The sequence below is a fragment of the Ricinus communis genome, chromosome 5, assembly GCF_019578655.1.
Source record: "Ricinus communis isolate WT05 ecotype wild-type chromosome 5, ASM1957865v1, whole genome shotgun sequence".
NCBI classification, from domain to species: domain Eukaryota; kingdom Viridiplantae; phylum Streptophyta; class Magnoliopsida; order Malpighiales; family Euphorbiaceae; genus Ricinus; species Ricinus communis.
The window spans coordinates 6,993,268-7,013,542 of NC_063260.1; the positions used below are offsets into that span (position 1 = coordinate 6,993,268).

The 20,275-nt window shown below is 34.2% G+C and overlaps 2 protein-coding genes across 4 annotated transcripts; one reads left to right on the forward strand and one right to left on the reverse strand.

Annotated features, from left to right (window-relative positions):
* Positions 1-1,202: 1,202 nt before the first annotated feature.
* LOC8265545 (asparagine--tRNA ligase, chloroplastic/mitochondrial) lies at positions 1,203-8,508 on the forward strand. 2 transcript variants are annotated; one of them, XM_048374634.1, is made up of 16 exons: positions 1,203-1,759; positions 1,833-1,901; positions 2,274-2,384; positions 3,164-3,268; positions 3,342-3,479; positions 4,077-4,157; positions 4,979-5,056; positions 5,152-5,220; positions 5,303-5,377; positions 5,505-5,588; positions 5,767-5,853; positions 6,695-6,790; positions 6,906-6,980; positions 7,274-7,400; positions 8,028-8,154; positions 8,360-8,508. In XM_048374634.1, exons 1-15 carry the CDS (start codon positions 1,358-1,360, stop codon positions 8,141-8,143), a joined length of 1,713 nt encoding a protein of 570 aa, XP_048230591.1. In that variant the 5' UTR covers positions 1,203-1,357; the 3' UTR covers positions 8,144-8,154; positions 8,360-8,508. The 2 variants fall into 2 exon arrangements, with proteins under 2 accessions (XP_048230591.1, XP_048230590.1); XM_048374633.1 differs by having other exon boundaries at positions 8,028-8,372.
* A 1,421-nt stretch (positions 8,509-9,929) lies between these two features.
* On the reverse strand, positions 9,930-17,976 carry LOC8265544 (protein transport protein SEC16B homolog). 2 transcript variants are annotated; one of them, XM_048374632.1, is made up of 13 exons: positions 15,808-17,972; positions 15,347-15,664; positions 14,654-14,782; positions 14,450-14,572; positions 14,162-14,326; positions 13,618-13,743; positions 13,402-13,536; positions 12,967-13,094; positions 12,780-12,888; positions 12,395-12,709; positions 12,138-12,287; positions 11,738-12,036; positions 9,930-11,032 (listed from the first exon to the last, which is right to left on the reverse strand). In XM_048374632.1, the coding sequence occupies exons 1-13, from the start codon at positions 17,527-17,529 to the stop codon at positions 10,531-10,533; spliced, it is 4,221 nt and encodes a 1,406-aa protein (XP_048230589.1). In that variant the 5' UTR covers positions 17,530-17,972; the 3' UTR covers positions 9,930-10,530. The 2 variants fall into 2 exon arrangements, 1 of the variants encoding a protein (XP_048230589.1); XR_007216014.1 differs by lacking the exon at positions 9,930-11,032 and having other exon boundaries at positions 11,917-12,036; positions 12,391-12,709; positions 15,808-17,976.
* Positions 17,977-20,275: the final 2,299 nt, after the last annotated feature.

Consider the following 20,275-nt stretch of genomic DNA (forward strand, 5'->3'; position numbering starts at 1 on the left):
ATTGAATATTTCATAATTTTATAGATTCTTTTAGAGTCTTTAAAAGTTTATATTGACTACCATATGATTTATACAAAATTTTCCAAAGTTATTATTAAATACATTATGATTTTTAAATTCTATTAAATCTTTTAAAAATTTTAATTAAATACACCCTCACGTATGAATAACAATAAAAGATAAATATTGCCAAACTGGAGAACTTAAATCTAATAACTATTACATCTTTCTTTTTTAAATAAAGAAGGTACAATCTAATTATATTTAATAATATTTACAATAAAATAATAGAAATTCTTTTAAAAATATCCTAAAATTTTAAAAATATATTATTATGTATTTTTTCAAAAAGTATTATTTTTTACTTTTTTAAATCTATAGTGTGATTATTTTTTTAATTATCTTTTCAGTTTTTTTTTCAATTATTATCAGTAGTTTTTGATTATTTTTTAATTATTTTATCCAAAAATAATTAAAGAAATCAATAAAAATTGTAAATTTGAAAAAAAAATTAAAGAACTGTATTTTCATTTTTTAACAAATAAAATGAAAAAGAATTAAAAAAATTAGTATTTCTAATATTTTTAAAAATATATAGTCCATAAATAATTCAAAGATCTAAGCAATACTTAGTAAACGTAAGAGAGGATGTTAGTGAAATCTAATTTATTTCTGTTAAAAGAGAATTCAAAGATCATTAACAAGCATAAGATCTTAAAGATCATGGGGTCAAATTACTAATGCTTAAATGATATTTGCAGCAATCACTTCTTCCTTTTTTGCTCTCCCTAAATTATTAGTTTATATATGATGTTAAAGTTATTATAACAAAGTCTACCCAAGAAGTTTGAAGCATATAATGGAAACTATAATTTACTTTTGTGTCTCTATTGTTTGAGAAAAGAGTTTAATCTATATATATTAAGGCTTATAATGCTGTACTGTATACTTATTAGTAGTTAGTATTTTTATATTGTAATTGTATTTTGAATATTTATTCAATTAAAAAGAAATTGTAACAATTATAACTCTTTAGGACCATTCAATGAGTCCAATAATGTAGAACATTTTTTTTTTTTTGAATACACAACTAAAATAAAATGTGCAGAAATTTTTAAATAGTTTTTATTAAAAATAAAAAATATTAAATTACTTAAATAATTGATTTAAAATATAATTATTGGATGGTATAGATGAGCAACTGAGAATTTCTCACCTATCAGTTTCAGTCTCTCCCTCTCAGTAAGTTCCTAGAAAAGCCAAACCCAAACTCAGTGGACATAAAACCTCCGTCAAACTAAACCCATACATACAAAATCCAATCCTAAAAAATCCCACTAAACAAACTCAAAAGAAAATGGCACTTGCTGCCTTAACACCAGCCACTCCTCTCCGGCTGAGCCCCTACTCCTCCACTCTCCGCTTCCTCTCCTTTTACTCCAAATCAAATTCTGCAACTCTTCCCTCTAAAACCCTCCTAAAACCCTATTCTTTCCCGCCAAAGTTCTTCCACTTATCATGCCAGCCCCGCCGAAGGGCCTTCTGCTCCGTGATCTCCGGAGCTCTACAATCCGGCGAGAGGACCAAACCGGAATCATTGGGCGAAATGGGTAATAAAGTTGGGGCATTTAGGAAGAAGTTGAAGATTGCAGATATAAAAGGTGGCCCTGATGAAGGACTGGGTCGGGTCGGGCATACCATTGTTGTGATGGGGTGGGTCCGGACACTTAGGGTCCAGAGTAGCGTCACGTTTATTGAGGTGAATGATCTTTCTATTAATTGATTTTTTTTAAAAAAAGCTGATTGAGTGATTACTTAATACGTGAATTCAGGTTAATGATGGTTCATGTCTGTCAAACATGCAATGTGTTATGGATTCAGAGGCTGAAGGTTATGATCAGGTATCACTCATTATAAAGTAATGAACTCGTTTTGATTATTAGTTTAGCTCAATTTGTTGCCAATCACGTAATTTTACTCGTTAATATATGCTTCTAAGTTTAAGTTGAATATTAATTACATATTACAGATTGGCTTGCCATGCATTTACTAGAATATATAGGTTTATCGTGTGTGTGTCACTAACTTTATGTTTCTTTGTTACTTGCGTGGTTTATATTGTTGTTACTTTCTTTTATTTAGCCTGGAGCTTGTTAATAGGTAGAATCTGACTTGGTGACAACTGGTGCATCAATATGGGTACAACGGATTTGTTACTTGCGTGGTTTATATTGTTGTTACTTTCTTTTATTTAGCCTGGAGCTTGTTAATAGGTAGAATCTGACTTGGTGACAACTGGTGCATCAATATGGGTACAAGGGACAGTGGTCAAGAGCCAAGGGTCAAAGCAAAAGGTCGAACTGAAGGTCAACAAAATTGTGGCGGTATGTTGTCGCTTGGCATTCTTGTTATATATGGAATTTTGATTATCGTGTTATGCAATTTGATTGGATAGTATCCTGCGTCCCTGCAAGCTCTGCATTAGATATTTTCAGTTACCAGTGATTTTCAGTTCTTGGTTGGAATGTGGCCTCAGCACAATATTGTCACTTGGCTTCTATAATGATTATTCGAGTACTATGGATTGCTAAAACTGAATGATATTTTGATCTAAGAATGAATAATTTCAGATGTATTTGGTTTGAAAATAAGAACATATGTAGCAAGACTTAAAAAAAATGTAATAATTTAGTATATTGTGTTAGTTAATGCAACTTCATCTGGATTTTGAGGTTTTTCTTACCATATCTTCGAAGAGTGTTATTTTATGAGCAAATTTAATGCTATTATTGAACTGGCTTCTGTTTCTTATTCTGCAATCACATTTCATTTGATTACGCTTCCTTTTGATTCCTTCTTCACCTTTCATAATTAAAAAAAATGAAAATTGTAAAGGAAAAAAAAAAAGAAAAGCCCTTGGATTGGGCCTCTAGCCTAATTTGACCATGTAGCATTTTGACATTCTGGTACTCACGCCAAGGGACAGGAACAGGAAATGACACTCAGTTTGCATTAAATCACGCACAGGACCAAAAGAAGAGAAAATCCACCCATATAAATGAGGTTAAATAGTGCTGCATATTGACATTTGAGTGCCAACCTACATATTATGCAACCGTGTTTTAGTTGCTAGTTTCCTCTTAAATAATTATTCTTCTTGTAGGTTGGCAAAAGCGATCCATCCTATCCCATCCAAAAGAAAAGAGTCAGCAGGGAATTTTTGAGAACTAAAGCTCATCTTCGTCCTAGAACAAATACATTTGGTGCGGTATGGTTCTGCTACTTGTTTCTGTTCTGATTTTTTGGTTGTTATTTTTTTAAATGATGCAATTTAGTTCTAGGTTGCAAGGTTGAGGAATGCTCTGGCCTATGCTACACACAAATTTTTTCAAGAACATGGGTTTGTCTGGGTATCAAGTCCTATTATTACAGCTTCCGATTGTGAAGGGGCAGGTGAACAGTTTTGTGTCACTACTTTGGTATGTATTTTTAAGTTATAAATAGCTCTTAATAGTGAACACATCTCAGTTAGCCATTTCTTAAGATTGCAACAATTCTTTGTGACTAGATAAGCACTAGCAGATTTTCTTCGTCTTATTCTTTTCTTTTTGATAGTTGAGTTGTCTTATTTTGCCTTTATTTTTTTGTAATTTCATTTTCGTGTAGAGAGATTATTATTATAGTGAAAAGCACAGGAGTGCATGTGCTTCCAAAACAGCTTCAGATATAAAAGTTTCTATTCAATTGAATCAATCAATTTGGCAAAAAGAGAAAATACTTCAGGCTATTGTTATATTTATATCATTTTAATCAATTCCATTTATTTTATTTATTTTTTAGGATGCGTAATACATGTATACAACAAGCTTGTTTTTGCATTTGTTCAAAGAGCCCATTCCTTATGGCAGACTGAATCATTTACTTGCTTTTTTTATGTGCTCCTTGCTCTCCAGTTTGCACCATATTTTGTAGGCATATATGGTTTCCAAAATAAGGTGATCCGGGGTTAGAATATTCTATGCATGATTTTTTAGTGACTAATTCTGCTGTTTCATTACAATTTTGTTCTTTCACAGATTCCAAATTCTCAAGAAGCAGCTGATTCTCTTGTAGATGGCATTCCAAAAACAGAGAATGGGTTAATTGATTGGTCACAAGTGAGTTATTCAATATTTTTTCTTTCATGACATCGCATCTATTATTTACCTTTTGTTTGGAAAAAGGTGTGGTGAGGATTGAAAATGAGAGGAGAGAATTTAAAAAGTAGATAAATTATTTACCTTTTTCTACCCTTTCTATAAAGGGTTATGCTCCAACCCTGGGAGTACTTCTGTAAATTTGTTATAGCTGGTTTCAGTCAAGGTTCCAATGATAGTCTTATTTTGTTTTGTAACTAGAGTGGGTGATGCTGTGAAAATTTACTTATGGCCTTTGTTCATGAGAAAAGGAAGTATATTATTCAGAGTATAAGAACTCTATGTATATAAAAGTAGCATGAGTTTTGAATGATAGCATTACTTCCTTGGCAATTCATTAGTCCTCAATTTGATTATCCCGATTCCAAGATTTTCCCTTATCATGAGAACTTGATTTGTTTCCATTCATTTTTGGCTGGTAATTTCAAGTGAGAGCTCTTGTTGGTGATAATTGCTTCTGAATGATCATGTAGATGGTACAGGACAAAAGGGAGATTAATAAAATATTCATCTCTGAATTTTGGAAGAAACTTTGAAGATAAGTCAATTGTTGAAGAACATAAATGTATCTTTAACACTTCTAGATGATTAGGAGCTTTGTTTAACAAGGTTATGGCAGAAATAAATTGCAATCCAATAGGCAGACAAATTTACCTTTTTGTGCTGAAATTTGACATCAGTTTCTGCTCTACGTGTAATAATAGGGTCTAGCGTAGCATCAATTTGGAAATTATTAAAAAAATCTTCTGGTGATGTTTTTGCTTCCATTATTCATTTCTCAGGATTTTTTTGGCAAACCAGCATTTTTGACAGTCTCTGGCCAGCTCAATGCTGAAACATATGCTACTGCCCTTTCGGATGTATAAATTCTCTACTCATGCTTGTCCTCATTTCATGTCAGATTGTAAATGTAAGCTACTTGAAACCTTTTCATGACACAATTTTGCATTTTCAGGTGTACACATTTGGTCCCACATTTAGAGCAGAAAATTCTAACACTTCTAGACACTTAGCTGAATTTTGGGTAAGCCTTATATGCTAATGTATAGCTTGTACCTATCTGCTACTGGAGTCTCTTACTAACTTTTCCTGTTCCACAATTTGAGATGATTGAACCAGAACTTGCATTTGCTGATCTGGATGACGACATGGCTTGTGCAACTGCCTATCTCCAGTATGTAGTAGGTTACCTTTCACATAATCTTTGTTGTTAATTTAATTTTTAATGGAGTGGAAGCAAGTATATGTTCACTCCAAAGCGCCTGTACACATCAGATGTTTGATATATATATCATTTATGTATTGAAGGTGAGGCATATCCTTGAAAATTGCAAGGAAGATATGGACTTCTTCAATACTTGGATTGAGAAGGGAATCATTGATCGATTGAGTGTATGAGCTCTCAAGTGTAACTTATCCTTCTTCAACCTGCCTGTTATATGTGTAATCTTTTGCCATTGTTTGTTTTGCGACTAGGTTCTCAATGTATTGCACTGACACTGATATTCGATACTGATATGTACTATCTGCATAATTTGACATTTTGGACATCTCACTGTTTGATCTACAGGATGTTGCTGAGAAAGACTTTGTGCAGTTGACTTACACTGATGCAATTGAACTTCTTCTTAAAGCAAATAAGAAGTTTGAATTTCCGGTACTGCATATATATCCTTGTATCCTCTCTTAGTCTTAGGTTGCAGATTGGGTTGAATGTTTATTATGTCCGAGCTAGCTGTTTATACTACCTTCCTAATTGCTGTTCATTTTGAACTTGGTCAGAGCCCCTCCTCCCTCCTCTAATCCTCTTTCTAGTAACTTCTTTTTGTCATTGCTCTGGCAGAAGGCTAGAAATAGTTATGTCTTGCATTGACAGTTACATTGCGTTGATTGGGCCTTCAATGTTTATCTTTTCTTTGATTGTAATGGGAGTAACTGTACTGACTTTTTATTTTTCCATTTTTCCCTTTTTCTTATGCTGAAATGTGTGTTATTGTTCTGTTACTGCATTGACATGCTTGTTCTAAATATTCATACCATAACTTTCTAGCTTTTATTTTGGAAGATTGGATACCTTTTTAACCATACAATAGCACGGGACTTTAATGGGCATCTCGTCTTGGTATGTGCATCTAAATGATGGTGGTATCGGTTTTTGTGGAATTAAATAACTGCTGTAATTTAATTGTCCTCATTTGGTAATACTTGCTTGTTAAGGATGTTAATAGGCTATAGTTAGTCACAGGTTTTCTGGCGATTAAAACATGAACTAGCTTTCTAGGTCAATAGCTGCAATTTCTTTTGGCAAAGAATCAAAATTGCTATCTAATGATTCTTCATCTACTGCTATTATTTCTTTTGTATTTGGCTTCTTCAACGACTTATTCTTTTCTGTTTTTTAATTTATTGAATTCCTTTCTTTCACCTTTTGGATAAGTTCACATTGTTTTCTTATCTTGTGATAATTTGCATTGAACAATGTTCTTGCATTTTTCTAGGTAAAATGGGGATGTGATTTGCAAAGTGAGCATGAGCGTTATATAACTGAAGAGGCGTTCGGTGCATGCCCTGTCATAATAAGAGATTATCCAAAGGCATGTGTGCCTTTTTCATCTTCTCTTTTCCTAAGCTTTTACAGAAGATAAAAAGAGAACATATTTTGGGATTTGTATTATTCCTGTTCTTAATCTCTCAATGAAAAACTCCCAGGAGATCAAGGCATTTTATATGAGGCAAAATGATGACGGGAAGACTGTTGCAGCCATGGATATGCTGGTTCCTCGGGTAAAAGTTATTTCATCTTTTGCATTGTCGACAAGTTCAATTTAGTCACAATAATTATGATTCATAATGAAGGCCTGAGCCTATAGTAACTTCCATTCCTTTTTGCTTAAAATTCTTTTTGATAATTATTAAATATTTGATTGTAACTTCCTTTCTCATTTTATTTTTAGAAAGGGGACAACTAATCATTTGATGCTAATGGGAAAATTTGGGCAATGAGACAAATAGTTTTAACCAGGTCTTGATGCGATAGTCTGGTGTAAGATTGGTTAATCGTTATTTTTGTCTGTCAGATTGGGGAGCTTATTGGTGGAAGTCAAAGAGAAGAACGACTTGAATATCTGGAAGAGCGTTTAGATGACTTAAAGCTAAACAAGGATAGCTACTGGTGGTATCTTGATCTGCGCCGTTATGGATCAGGTCAGTTATTTCTCACTGAAGCTAAATTTTTTCTCAAATTGGTGACATTGACATCTGTTTATTTCATTTGCACAAGATAAGAATACACATGCCATCAATTTTGCTCTTGAGATTTAAGTGGAGAGCTCATGCACAAATGATCCCAATACTTACAAATTGATGGAGATAAGTTTAGGATTTGATTGGTGGAAGTAGAAATTAGCAAAATGAACATGAAAGAATGAGAAGCATCAAAAGTAAAAGTTCACCAGGTTGGGTGGGAAAGCCGTAGTGCTATACAAAATATTATAATATTCATAATATCATCTCATTAAGCTACGACTGCCCCCAGGTCATATCCATACAATTCAACTACATAATGGGCTTTTAGATTCCTGTTCAAGAAGCTGGCCTGAGCTATATCAGTTCAAGAGGCTGGCAATATATCCTGCTTGCTCATGATCTAGTTATAGCACATGGATCAATACACTTTAGGTGCTATTAATATAAGTTTACTTGTATAGTACAAAGGGTTGCTGGGGCCTGGGGAACTTTTGTAGTATCCATTTTAACTGCTTATATCCACTGAGTAGCTGAAATCCTTAATTCAAATTTCTGTTCCACATATCTTGTTTCATCCATTGTCAGTTCCTCATGCGGGTTTTGGACTGGGTTTCGAAAGGCTGGTGCAATTTGCGACTGGAATAGATAATATAAGAGATGCAATACCTTTCCCTAGGGCACCTGGTTCAGCTGAATTTTGATGGCAGAAACGGTCAGATATGATTTTGTCCTCTCTACTTTTTCTATTTTTTTCTCTTCTAATTTTTCTTTTACCCTTGTTGATACTATTATTTTGTTAAAACTGTATTTTTTAGGCAAAATATTGTCCATCTGGCATGATTGCTAATATTTTATGTAAAATGTCCCAAACCAATTTTGGTTATGTACTTATGATGTCTCTTGATGAACTTATGCAGGTGTCTTTTACTATCTTGAACCTTTGTTTGCCATATTAACATGTAATTTTCTCACTGTTAGAAGTGGTTACTTAGCACCAAATCCACATAGAGGCGGACTTAATGGAATGTAAGTTTTTATCAACGCCTCAATGAGAAAAATTTGAAAACATCAGGGGTTTTTAATAGATTAGTTACATACCATAAAACCTCTCTATAGTGATACTCTATATAGGAATAATCTATACATAGTCATAAAAAATCGCATGTTCAGTAAGATCAGCTATTGAAGCTGTAGATATGCTATGTAGAACTCCATACAACTAGAATTTTATCTTTGGACACCCTTACAATGCAAACATTTTAAATCCACGCTTAAGTTTAAAAAGGAAAGCAAAGGAAAGGGAAGAAAAATAAAATTAGAAAAGTATCACCAAATCAAGAAGAAAGTTGCTCGACATTGCTTTCAATTTACTACCCTCTCCTTCGGAAAAAGAGACTCGCATTTGTTGCAGAGAATTTAGGTTGCATCACAGCTGCTGAAGCCTGAGTTGTTTAGGTCCTTTTCATTTGTGACCCAATTGGAAAGACCACAAGATGCTGGCTTCCATTTCATTGTTGAGGTCTCGTCAAGACACTGTTTCATGTAGCTTCTTGCTGTGGCAGATTTTACGAACAAGTTGCAGTCCTTGTTCTCTTCCTTCTTTTTCACTCGTGTTATTTGTTAGTTCATGGATTCCTTGGGTGATCTCTGCCATTTCTTGCTGTTGGTTTGCAAGTGTATCTTCTGCAAGTTTTTTGGCCTGCAGAAAAAAATAATAAGCACGAGTGACTCGCTGCAGATGATTCCATTGAAGCCACCAAATTCTACCAGTTTCTCAGGAGCGTCATCCATTTTCCAAGTCCATCTTGGGTGAGATTGGCAATTGCAGTCATGTTCGTGGACAATAGTTTTACGTTTGGACTTAACATGGACCCGGCAGAGATGTCTCCGTACTTTGGGAACAAGACTTCAAAATGAGGATTAAGAAGCGAGGGAAATTGAATAAATATCCGTCTATATAATATGGTAGTCTCAAAAAATAAGCCATATTCTCTCTATCTAAACCCGAAACTCTTGGAGAGTATTGGTTACTATAATATTGAGCAACCTGGCACAAACCACCGAGTCAAGTCTTAATAGAATAAGGATATAAAAGTGGTCAAATCCGACTCTCTTTAATCAATTCAAAGTAAGAATCTTATGATCTTTGATTTGTATAAAGACTTGCCTCATTTTTACATTGCCGCGCTCTCCTCCTAGTGATGCTATAACCTCACAATGGCACGTGCATGATGAAATAAGATTGAATAAGAAGAAAGAAATTTATTAAACGAAGTTGATTCCTCAAAAATTGGCACTTGATGCAACCATAGATTGGAGTGGACCTGAGAAGAGCCCCTCGCGAACCTGACAATGAGATTGAACTTTATAATATGTCTTTCGAGATTTTTTAAAGGATGCCGGTGACAGAAATGTTGAATTTGCTTAGTTCCACAGAAGTAGACGAAGCCTGAGCTTGCGAGAGAATAATCACAATCAACATGTAACTTAAAAATAAATCCAGTTTCTACCTTTCTGCGTAATAATTAAACTTCGTTTAATAAGAATACAATTGTGCAAACAAGAACGTTTTATTTTTATCAAATGGGTACAGTATCTTTGTCTCTCGAGAAGGTCTTTGAGGGGCTTGCTTCATATCCTGCTCAGGAGACATCTCCTGCTTTCAACAAATGAACAAATTAACTAACTGTACAAAAGTGTGCCCATTCAGGCTTTCTCTTTCTTTTCTTTTTCTTTTTCTTTTTGTAGTTAAAAAAGAAAAACAAAAAACAAAAAAAAAAACAAAAAGCAGAAACGAAAACCAGCTCCTCAAGCATCATATGGCGGCAACTCCTGTGACATTCAAATAAAAGCCTAGTAGGCTTGAAATTAAAGTAAAATATACGTGCCAACCACATCAACTTCTTCATTTAAGAGGAGAGGGACCTTGACTCAGGAAATCTTTGTGAAAAACATATTTGCTTGCTTTTCTGAATCCCCGATGCTGGTGCAAATATTTTGCCTCTTTTGAGATGTGCATGATGACGCCCACCCCAAGTATTGTACTAATCACAAGGAACAAAACTTGGTATATACATCTTCATTACTCCTAAAGTTCCACTTCATGTAGGTCATCTCCAATACCCCCACCGTTAATCGGCATATGCGTCATAGAAGGATCAACAGGCATGAAAGATGATGGAGGCCTGCCCAGTGCCTCTCCTAGAGTTTTGGTTTCCATCATAGGAGGAGGGCTAAATGAATCATTGAAGCTCCCACTCCATGAGGCTGTTCGTCGAGAGTGAGATGGTGCAGGGGCATTGCCATTTATCATCCTCTCCTTTCTAGTAATATTATCCATGCTTGGGAACCTCTGCATGTTCATTTTCGAAAAGGATGGGGGAGATTGGAAAGAGTTATCAGCAGGCGTTGAACTATTTTCAGCATGCCCTGTGCTTTCTTGCACCGTTTCAGTCAAATTTTCACTCGGTGGTGGCGCGGGAACAAAAAATTTTGCATTTGCAGAAACAGCAGGTTTGATAGATGGAACAGAAGGTGAATGGAACAAATTTGCTGAGCTTCCACCCCCCTGGTTGAAGGTATCAACGTACCTACAGGTCACCAATAATATAATTATTCAAGATTAGTAAAAACCACTTATTTCAGTCGCAGAAGGACGCCAACAAAAGCAAAAGCAAACGAATGCTTAACCTTGAAACTACCTAGCCTTGAAAAGACCAATTATTAATTAGCATCATTCTTTCTACTGGATGATGAAATAAGCTAAGAAAAATTTGTTGGATATTCAAATTGTATTCAGAAGTATCAAATTTGCCAAGTGAATTTGTAAGTAAACCAATTCAAGCCAGGTCTTCTATAGAGGCTAATTTCACCTCCTACAGGCAACAAAGCTAGTAGTTCCTAATTTTTTCAGATCAACAAAATGCCCCACTCATGACGTAAGGAGCCAGCAAAGTGACCAGGTCCAAAACCAGGTAAATGTGATAAGAAGAAGAAAATTATGGAACTCCAATCAAGACTAGAAACCTCGCGTAATTGTTTAATATTGTGCAAAAGTAACAGGAAGACTGAACCCTAATCAATTGCTGAGCACTTCAGAATTCGTACTTCTGAGCATTCAAAGATAGTGAAGTAATTGCTTACCCAGTAAGTCTCTTATCCTCCACACCCCAGCCAACGTGAATTAAATCAAAAGGAAATGTTTACAGATAACTTGATATTGTTTTATCTTTTTTACACAAGTATCGCACTTTCATATGATCTAATGTAGTTTAAAGAGAAAGGCATCAAATTACCTTGCTCGTACACCCATCCGTCCACGAGCTGAGAACTGATTTGAAGTTGTTGGAATAGGTGGAATCCCTGAAGAATGCTCCATGGAAGTAGGAGTTCGGAATGTTGGGCTCCCATTAGGGAGAGATCCATCACTCTTCAGCGCGGATTTCAAATTGTAGTCGGACATACCATTCTGAAGGGATGAAGTTGTTGGAGGAGGGGGCAGGGCTGCTTCTTCAGCTGGGGGTTCAGCACCTTCCTCTACCCATCTCTTAAGCTTTTCATCATAATAGAATTTGTTCTTTTCGCCCAATTTAGCCTTCAATAAGTAAACAATAATCATCCACAGGCTTGTTAAGACATCGTACACAAATTCTCCATCCAAAAAACCAATAAAAAAACAAATATAAAAAAAGCCACCTGTTTATCGGAGCGGGGCCTTAAGACTAAACCCATTGTCTTTTGCAAAAGCTGCGAACCAAAACCAAAACGGCCAAAACGAGATGCTGCACCTGCACCCGCTGTTTTGCCTTGTGCACTAGACGAGGTTCCTTCCTTCGGTGACTCCACCTGATCACACCACAAACAAGATCCCATAAATTTAGTGCAGTACAATAACTTGAACATCAAGAAAATTTAAGTTATAAGTGTTTCTCAACTAGGGAATAATTACCTACCTGTCTTGGAGTTCTACCAAAATCTGGCTCAGAAACACTTCTGTTATGCATTGTCATTCTATTGCCATCGGCTGCCCATTCACTTATTGGCTCCATTGAAGCAGAAGGCATTAATGATGACATTGCCATTGTTGATTGACTAGCTGACACCCTATGCCCCATTAGCTGGTGATGATGCTCATTACCTTGTATGCCTCCTGGTGACGTTGATGGTGCAGGTGGTGGTAGACCCACAACACGATGTGCAGTACTATCAAAAAAATTGAGCAATTTACCTACCAACTTTGCTGGAGCCAAATTTGTTGTGTATCCACCCTGAAAACAGAATATTGTTTAACCAATGTTGGTAAAATAACAAGTGAGAAAGATAAGAACTAAGAAACACCTGTTGATGGGTTCTGATCCTCTCCTCAAGAGATAATACTAATTGCTTCCAAGTTTCTACTTCGGGAGCTCGCCCAGTTTTTAGAGATTTTAATATAGCCTGACAATACCTGATTCAAACACCAGGTTCAGAAAACTGAAGAACAAATTACACAAACCATCAAACTTGATAAACACTCCCCACTTACTTTAATGAATCAGAAACTTTACCGACTTCAGCCAGCATGTATGCATATATCAGCTTGTATGGCTGAAACGGTAGCAGCATAAACTGGGAGTTGCCAAGCACCTTCGAGTATTCATACAGCTCAGTTCTCTGTCCAAGCAACCATTAAACGAACTTGGTAAAATTTCTCACAAATACCAATTATGAATAGTTATAATCGAAATTTTTGTTAGCTTAAATTTGGATAAATCTGTTAGTCCGAGGCTGGTTAATTATAGTGAAATCTCATCAAAACTTCATACCACAAGGGAAAACAAAAACTCCAGAGAAACTATATACTAATTGACAAACTACTAATCCAGAAGCACAATTACAATTTTATATGAAGCCATTAAGACATAATTAGAAAAGAATGCACAGATCCACAAAATGTACAAAAAACAAACATAAAGTACACCTGAATAGCTTCTGGACTAGCATAAGTTCGAGGCTGCTTCCAGTGATCTGCTCCAATAAGACAGAGTCTTGCACTGTCCGAATATGATTCGAAGTTTGCTTCGGCCACTAAATAGCATATGTGTGCAGCAGTGATCTGAGGAACTAACTTTAGTAAGATTGGGGACAAAACTTTGGAAAAAAGCGACTTATTAAGTGACATAAAAAGATAAGGTACCTCACTTCTATCCTTCCATAGGCAATCGCCAAGATGTATAATCACAAGCTCATCGTCTTTTGTTCTATTTGCAGTTATCACAGCCAAATTCTCTTCCCAATCATCAAGCATGCCATTTGCCCCAAACTGCAGTTCATGGCCAAACATTGATAATTCCTCCTTTATAAAGATACATATATCCACAGTACACATCCTTTTTCCAGAGAAGCATTTGCAGGGGAAAACTTATAAAATTAAGACACCAGTGATATGTCAGTCGTGTCAAGCCTATGTGTTCTTAGAATCTTAGCAGAGCATTGAGAAGTAGGTTTTATTGTCATAGCATGAAAGATAACTATATGAATGTTGCAAAGCAACTAGAAAACTATCACCCTATATGTTAGCCAATTGCTAAAATTATTAAAAAATAATATCCATCTTTCTTTTACTCTGCTCATATGGACACACTTCTTTACTGCATCCCTCCCTATTGTTTGATGCTAATAGAAGTGATTTGTAATCAAGTGAACCCAAAGCATAGTACAGAGCAGGCATAATATATCACCTGGTTAGGTCTTTGTATCACAGCACCAGGAATACTACTATCAGCTCTGGTGTCAGCGGAAAATACATCTGCTGGTTGCCCTGCAATTAGTAGGCACAATGTGCGCAAAGGTGATCCAGCTACTAGCTGGCGAAGTGCCATTTGCTTGACAGTATCAACATAGAACTGCATTATCCCATCAGCCCAGCCACCAAAAGCGTGCAAACACACAGCAGTAAATATAGTCTTCCTTAAAACATGAAATTAACTAAATAAAGAGAAGACCAGAGAGTAAAATAGACAAGAAACCTGATCACCAAGTTGTGATGCAAGCACAAGTGCAGGTCCCCATAACTGGCCTTCTTGTGCACATTGTAAAGCCTCTTTTTTTCTACCAGAAACCAGAAGATTTTGTACCTCAGAAGCAGTTGCCTAAAACATCACCAAAACCGTTTACAAAATGATAAAATTCTTACAGAATAGTATAAGACTGCAAAGTGATTCATGAGATACCCGAATTTGTCCTTCAGATGGCAAACTCTGCAAGCAGTGGCTTAAAGCACCATAATCACTGAATTGTGTGCCATTCCTCTTCACTGATGCAAAGAGTTTTGCAACTGCTGATTCTGGAGAATCACTCTCCTAAGAAAAATAAGACCAAATTACAGATGGTTAGTTTCTAATTTATTGCAGTTAAAAATAATGGACTTCAGGATGACAAGTTATCAAGGACTAAGGAACTTAAACTCAAAAATATGTATTTGGAACTCCTACTATTTCTACTTTAAAGCTTGTACCCCTTATAATATGAACTTTAACTCATTATCCACCCAAACATTTTTCTAATTCTAGCCATAAATGTGCATACTTTTTTATTCATTCAAAGGTCATTTCATCCTCAATATACTTAAAAGACTCTTCCAGAGTGATGCATTCCAAATTCTTTTATGCTGCGTTTGCATACATAAGAATTGGTTTTGGACCAAAATACCTCGATTGCAACATTACAGAGCTTCTGCTAACACAAAATTGTAAGGGAAACATGCATAACAATTTATTTTAGACAAGATGCAAAAGCAAAACCGAACAATGCAAGTCTTCTCCCAATTAAATAATGCGTTGAGTAGTGGAAACTATTTGGGTAAGACACATTAATATTCAGGGCGTCGACGGAGATTTAAGTTACAAAGAAAAAGATGTGAATACCTTCAAAGAAGCATCAGTACCGAAAGGAGATCGAAGTTTTCCATAATGTTGGCAAGCTATTTTGAGCAAAGAGAGCAGCAACTTTAGCATTTCACCTTTTCTAAAGTCCCTGTCAGATAATTCACAGCTAGCAATTCTCTCATCAATCCACTTATTCAACTCTTTATTTCCAACATTCCCTCCCACCAGGGGACCTGGAAAGGACTGTTGGCTGAGAGCACGAAAATAACTACAAGAGCTCCCTCCAACACTTGGAGTATTGTTGCCAGAGACAACCTCCATCAAATTCATAACAGATATTGAGCCCCCTACGGTTTCCTTCATAAAACAACCAATTCTAATCAGCCTCCAGAATGATAATGAAAATTAACCAAATTAACTTTTTCTTATTTAAGATAATCAGAACATATTTGGAGAACTTGTATTTCGGTAAATAGATATGAAATTGGAGGTGCTCTCACCTGACTTCCAAAGGATGAGTTCACAAGAGAGCTTGAACTATTATCTTTCATTACAATGAGCTTTCCACCAAATCCAAATGTAACTAAAGCATGCGGAGGACGGCCAGCGGATGATCTCCCTGTGTTGGGAGCATAAGAAAACTGCTGGCTGCTTTGAAATGATTGTTGGGCAACATTTACTGATTTCTGACTACCATAGTAATCATTTGGAATGCTCATTTGCTCACTCTGCTTCATATGTCCCTGATTATACTGCTGACCAAAGTTCCCACTAGATATAAAACTTTGTGACCCAACAAACCCATTAGCCTCCACATGAGCCTGCCTCACATTTTCATATGATGGAACTCTCCCTAAAGAGTTAAAAGATTTCTGCTGATCTGGAAGATTGTTCATGGATACATTTGACTCATATGCATTCTGCAACTGTTGGTTTCCATCAAAATTTGAAACATTATCCATCGTAGCATCAGTGCTAGGTTGCCACATATTCAAACCTCGCTGGTTGTAATTACCATAAGACTCGCTCCAGTTGCCATGCTGACCTTGGATAGTATAGCCTTGCGACCCATGCTTATCAGCTTGCTCATATCCACCATAACTACTGTTATTGTTTTGCAAATATGAATCACTATTCTGCTGATCATGGTTTTCGACAGTCGTCGATTGAACAGAAGATGTGTAGCTTTCCAGGGAGTGCCAATCTTGTGTAATTGTGTCAAAATACCAACCAGGATACTGTGGATCAAAAACCATATTTTCTGGGTAGCCATTATTAGTCAACTGTGAGCCCTGATTCCAAGTAGATACATTCTCGGACGTGCTAGTCTCAGCAACAGTTGCCACCACAGATTGTGAAGTCTGCTGCAAATAATTCAGCTCTGTTTTCCCATCAGAAACTGCCACCCATTCATTCCCTGCAGTATTAGCAATTAAACTCCCTTGCGCACTTGCTGTTGTTGTATCAGAACTATCCACTTGGTACCACTGCCCAGTGTTAGCATCATATTTCCACCCAGGATACATGCTCTCCCAATACTGACTGTTATTCAAATCCTGACCATTTACATTCTCTTTGTTAGATTCTCCATAACTTTGTGTGTCTTCATGATACCCCTGATAACTATCTGAATTATGCAACCTGCTGCCACCATCTTCATTCTCTAAATTAGCACTTTCAGCAACTTTTCCAGGAAAATCTTCTGAACTACCACCCAATTCGTTAAAAAAATCTGAATACGAACCAAATCCATGATTCCCATTCGGTAAAGAATCTGCATAAAATGAACTCCATCCAACCTCTTTAACCCCCGATTTCGTCGATTCAATAGTTTTACTTGCTACTGGATCAGATAAAACCTCGGATCCAAAATTGATCCCATCATCATTCAACTCAGTATTAGACCCCAATGAGTTCAATGAATCCAATGTATTATTACTCTCTTCTACATGTAGACCACCAGATAATCCTAGACTACCATGAACCAAATCATTCTCACCACCTTTATCCTCAACTCCACCACCACCACCACCACCACCACCACTTGCATCCTCGATACTCAGATTAGCAAACGCTTTCGCCTCATCAGAATCACTACCGTCGGTAAACTTAGGGGCAGAATCGGGATTATTAGTTGGACCAAAATCATCATCAACTAATTTATCGAAGAAATCCTCATCCGTCTGATCCTCCATCACATGAAATGGAGGATTTGAAGCCATCTAAAATAAATTTAACCCTAAAATCCTAAGGATCTAAAGAGAATATCACCGATTTAGCCTCCAATTATCCTCAATTTACAGCTCCCCACCGCCAAATCCTCAAAATTCGAGCTGTAATAACCAAACCCTCGAGATCCAAAACTTAAAAGATCATAAGAACACGAACAAAGCAAGATCCAGAATTTGTGAGATTATAAAAACGTTAAAAGCAGAACGTTGGTTTGGGTTCAATGCATGAGATTTTGAGGATCAAAACATGGATTAAGCTTAAGTACAATAAAAGAAAAACATAGAAAAAATAATAATTAATTAACTTACAGATCTTAATGGTAAAGGCCAAACAAAAAAAAAAAGATTATCGAGAAAGATGTGCAAGCGAAGAAGAATGAGAAAGCGTTCGATTTCGCACCACCCACCAAATCAGGGGAACTTTGATTTTTGTTTTTATTCTCTGGTTTTTATTTATGGATATTTATGTTATAGCCCTGTGGTTTGACTTAATTGACATTTGGTATCCTTGTTCTTCTTTCAAATGACACTTCATTCCCCTTTGATTGGGGATTTTTCTAAAAATATCATAAGATTGTTAAAAGCAATATCATAATAATTTCATTAATAAGACAATAACAATAATATTATAACAAATTAGAAAATAATTATTATTGCATTACACTCTATATATCTTGTTTGATATAAAAAGAAAATTATTGCAGCTTATTAATATATTCATGTAAAGATTATTTGTTGATCGCCCATTCTTATGTTCACTCTTAATCTCATCATATTTAATTGATAGATTAAAGTCCACTAACTAACACATTAAATAAACATATGAATTTAATATTTAAATAGCCTAAATTTGTGGCAAATTTAGGCTAAAGCATAAAGGCTATTTTTGTTGGTTTTACTTTTGATAAGGGTTTTGTTATTCACTTAAATTTTATATTTTTTAATAATTTTATTCAGTTTTAAAAAAAATTCAAGACACGCAACATGCTTTTAATTGTTTTTAAAATATTTTCTGATAAAATTTTATAAATTTAGATTGAGAAAAATGACTTGATGAGTCTATTGTGATATAAAAAAAAAATGCTTTGATTTAAATTTAAATAGTCATATATATATGTGTATACATTTTACATTAAAATATCATAAAGTCTTTTATTAATTTATTATTTTTATTAAGTATAATCTATTTGCCATGTTAATTTTTTACTGAAATTTTTTTACTAATTATTATCAAAAAAAGTAATATCCCAAAACACTATTGAAAGTAAATAGAAAATTCGTTTTAAATTTTAATACCATTCAATAAAATTGATAGAAAATATAATTAATAATTAGGCCATTTAGGGGGGATATCTCGCGGTTAGTTTGGTCTCTCTAAACAAATGTTGCTTAAAACTAATGTATTTTATTTTATTTTTTATTTTATTTTAGAGTTAATTTTATTATTTATTATTTTATTTTTAGCAATAGATAGGTCGTCTCATTTCAAAACACAAACAGATGTAAATATTAAACTGCCTTGCAGCAAATGTCCAGTGAGCTGAGGAAATAAAATAATCAAATTAGAGAGAGTTTTTTTAGGTAAAATATAGCTACTCAAATACATTCTCATCCATAATTCTATATATAATTAATTTAATTTTCTAATTCAAATATAATTAATTAGTGATTAATCTTTTAGTCCTAATAGAATTAATATAATTCAATCTTAATCCTATAATAAATCCATTTACATTTCTAATTCTGTAGAAAATTGATAAATTACTATACACAATACTATATATTACTTAAATAGAGTTGAAATAATTAATACAAACTTTTACATGAATTGAAAATAAGAATTCATAGAAAAATATGTGATATGTTTAATTTTATTTTATTGACATATTAATTCATGTGTTGTCATTGTTATAATACTTCATCAATATGATTATTTACTATTTAGTATTATATTACATATTAATTAATTAATAATATATATAAAAGTATGAAGGGAAGAACCGACTAAAATACCTTTACAATTAATTAATAATTACTAATTTCATTTTAGTTTAACAATGTATGTACTTAATTTAATTTTCTAATTTTCACAAATATTGAAAACAATAAGTAAAAAGAAAAAAGTATAATACTTTTAATTTTATTTTATTTATTTATTTATTCACGTTTATATTATTTTAATCTTATAATATTTATATATATTCTTAATTCTATAAAAAATTGATAAATTACTCTATATCCCTATATATATATATATATATATATATATATATATATGATGCAGTTCAAATAATTTAATATAAATTTTTATATATAAAAAAGATATGATATTTTTAGTTTTTATTTTATTAATATATTAATTTACATATTCATTATATTATAATAATACTTTCAATTTTTACATATATAACCAGCGTGTGATGAGCAATACTAATTAATATATATATATATAACTCAAGAATCCCAAAACCTTTAAGTAAAAAAAAAATTGTTAATTCAATAAGCCAAATTAAAGAATTATTGAGAGACATAGAATATTTGCAGGGAGGATAATTTCTCCATAATGCATTCATGCGCTATGACCAGAGACAAGTTGGTAACAACTTGTAAGTATTTTATTACAACATCCTTTATTGTATTTTACTATTATAAAATAAGTCAACTTAAATTAGCATTTTCAAAAAATATTAAAAAAGAATAATAATTACAGAAACTACAGTTTTTACATGCTTTTTAT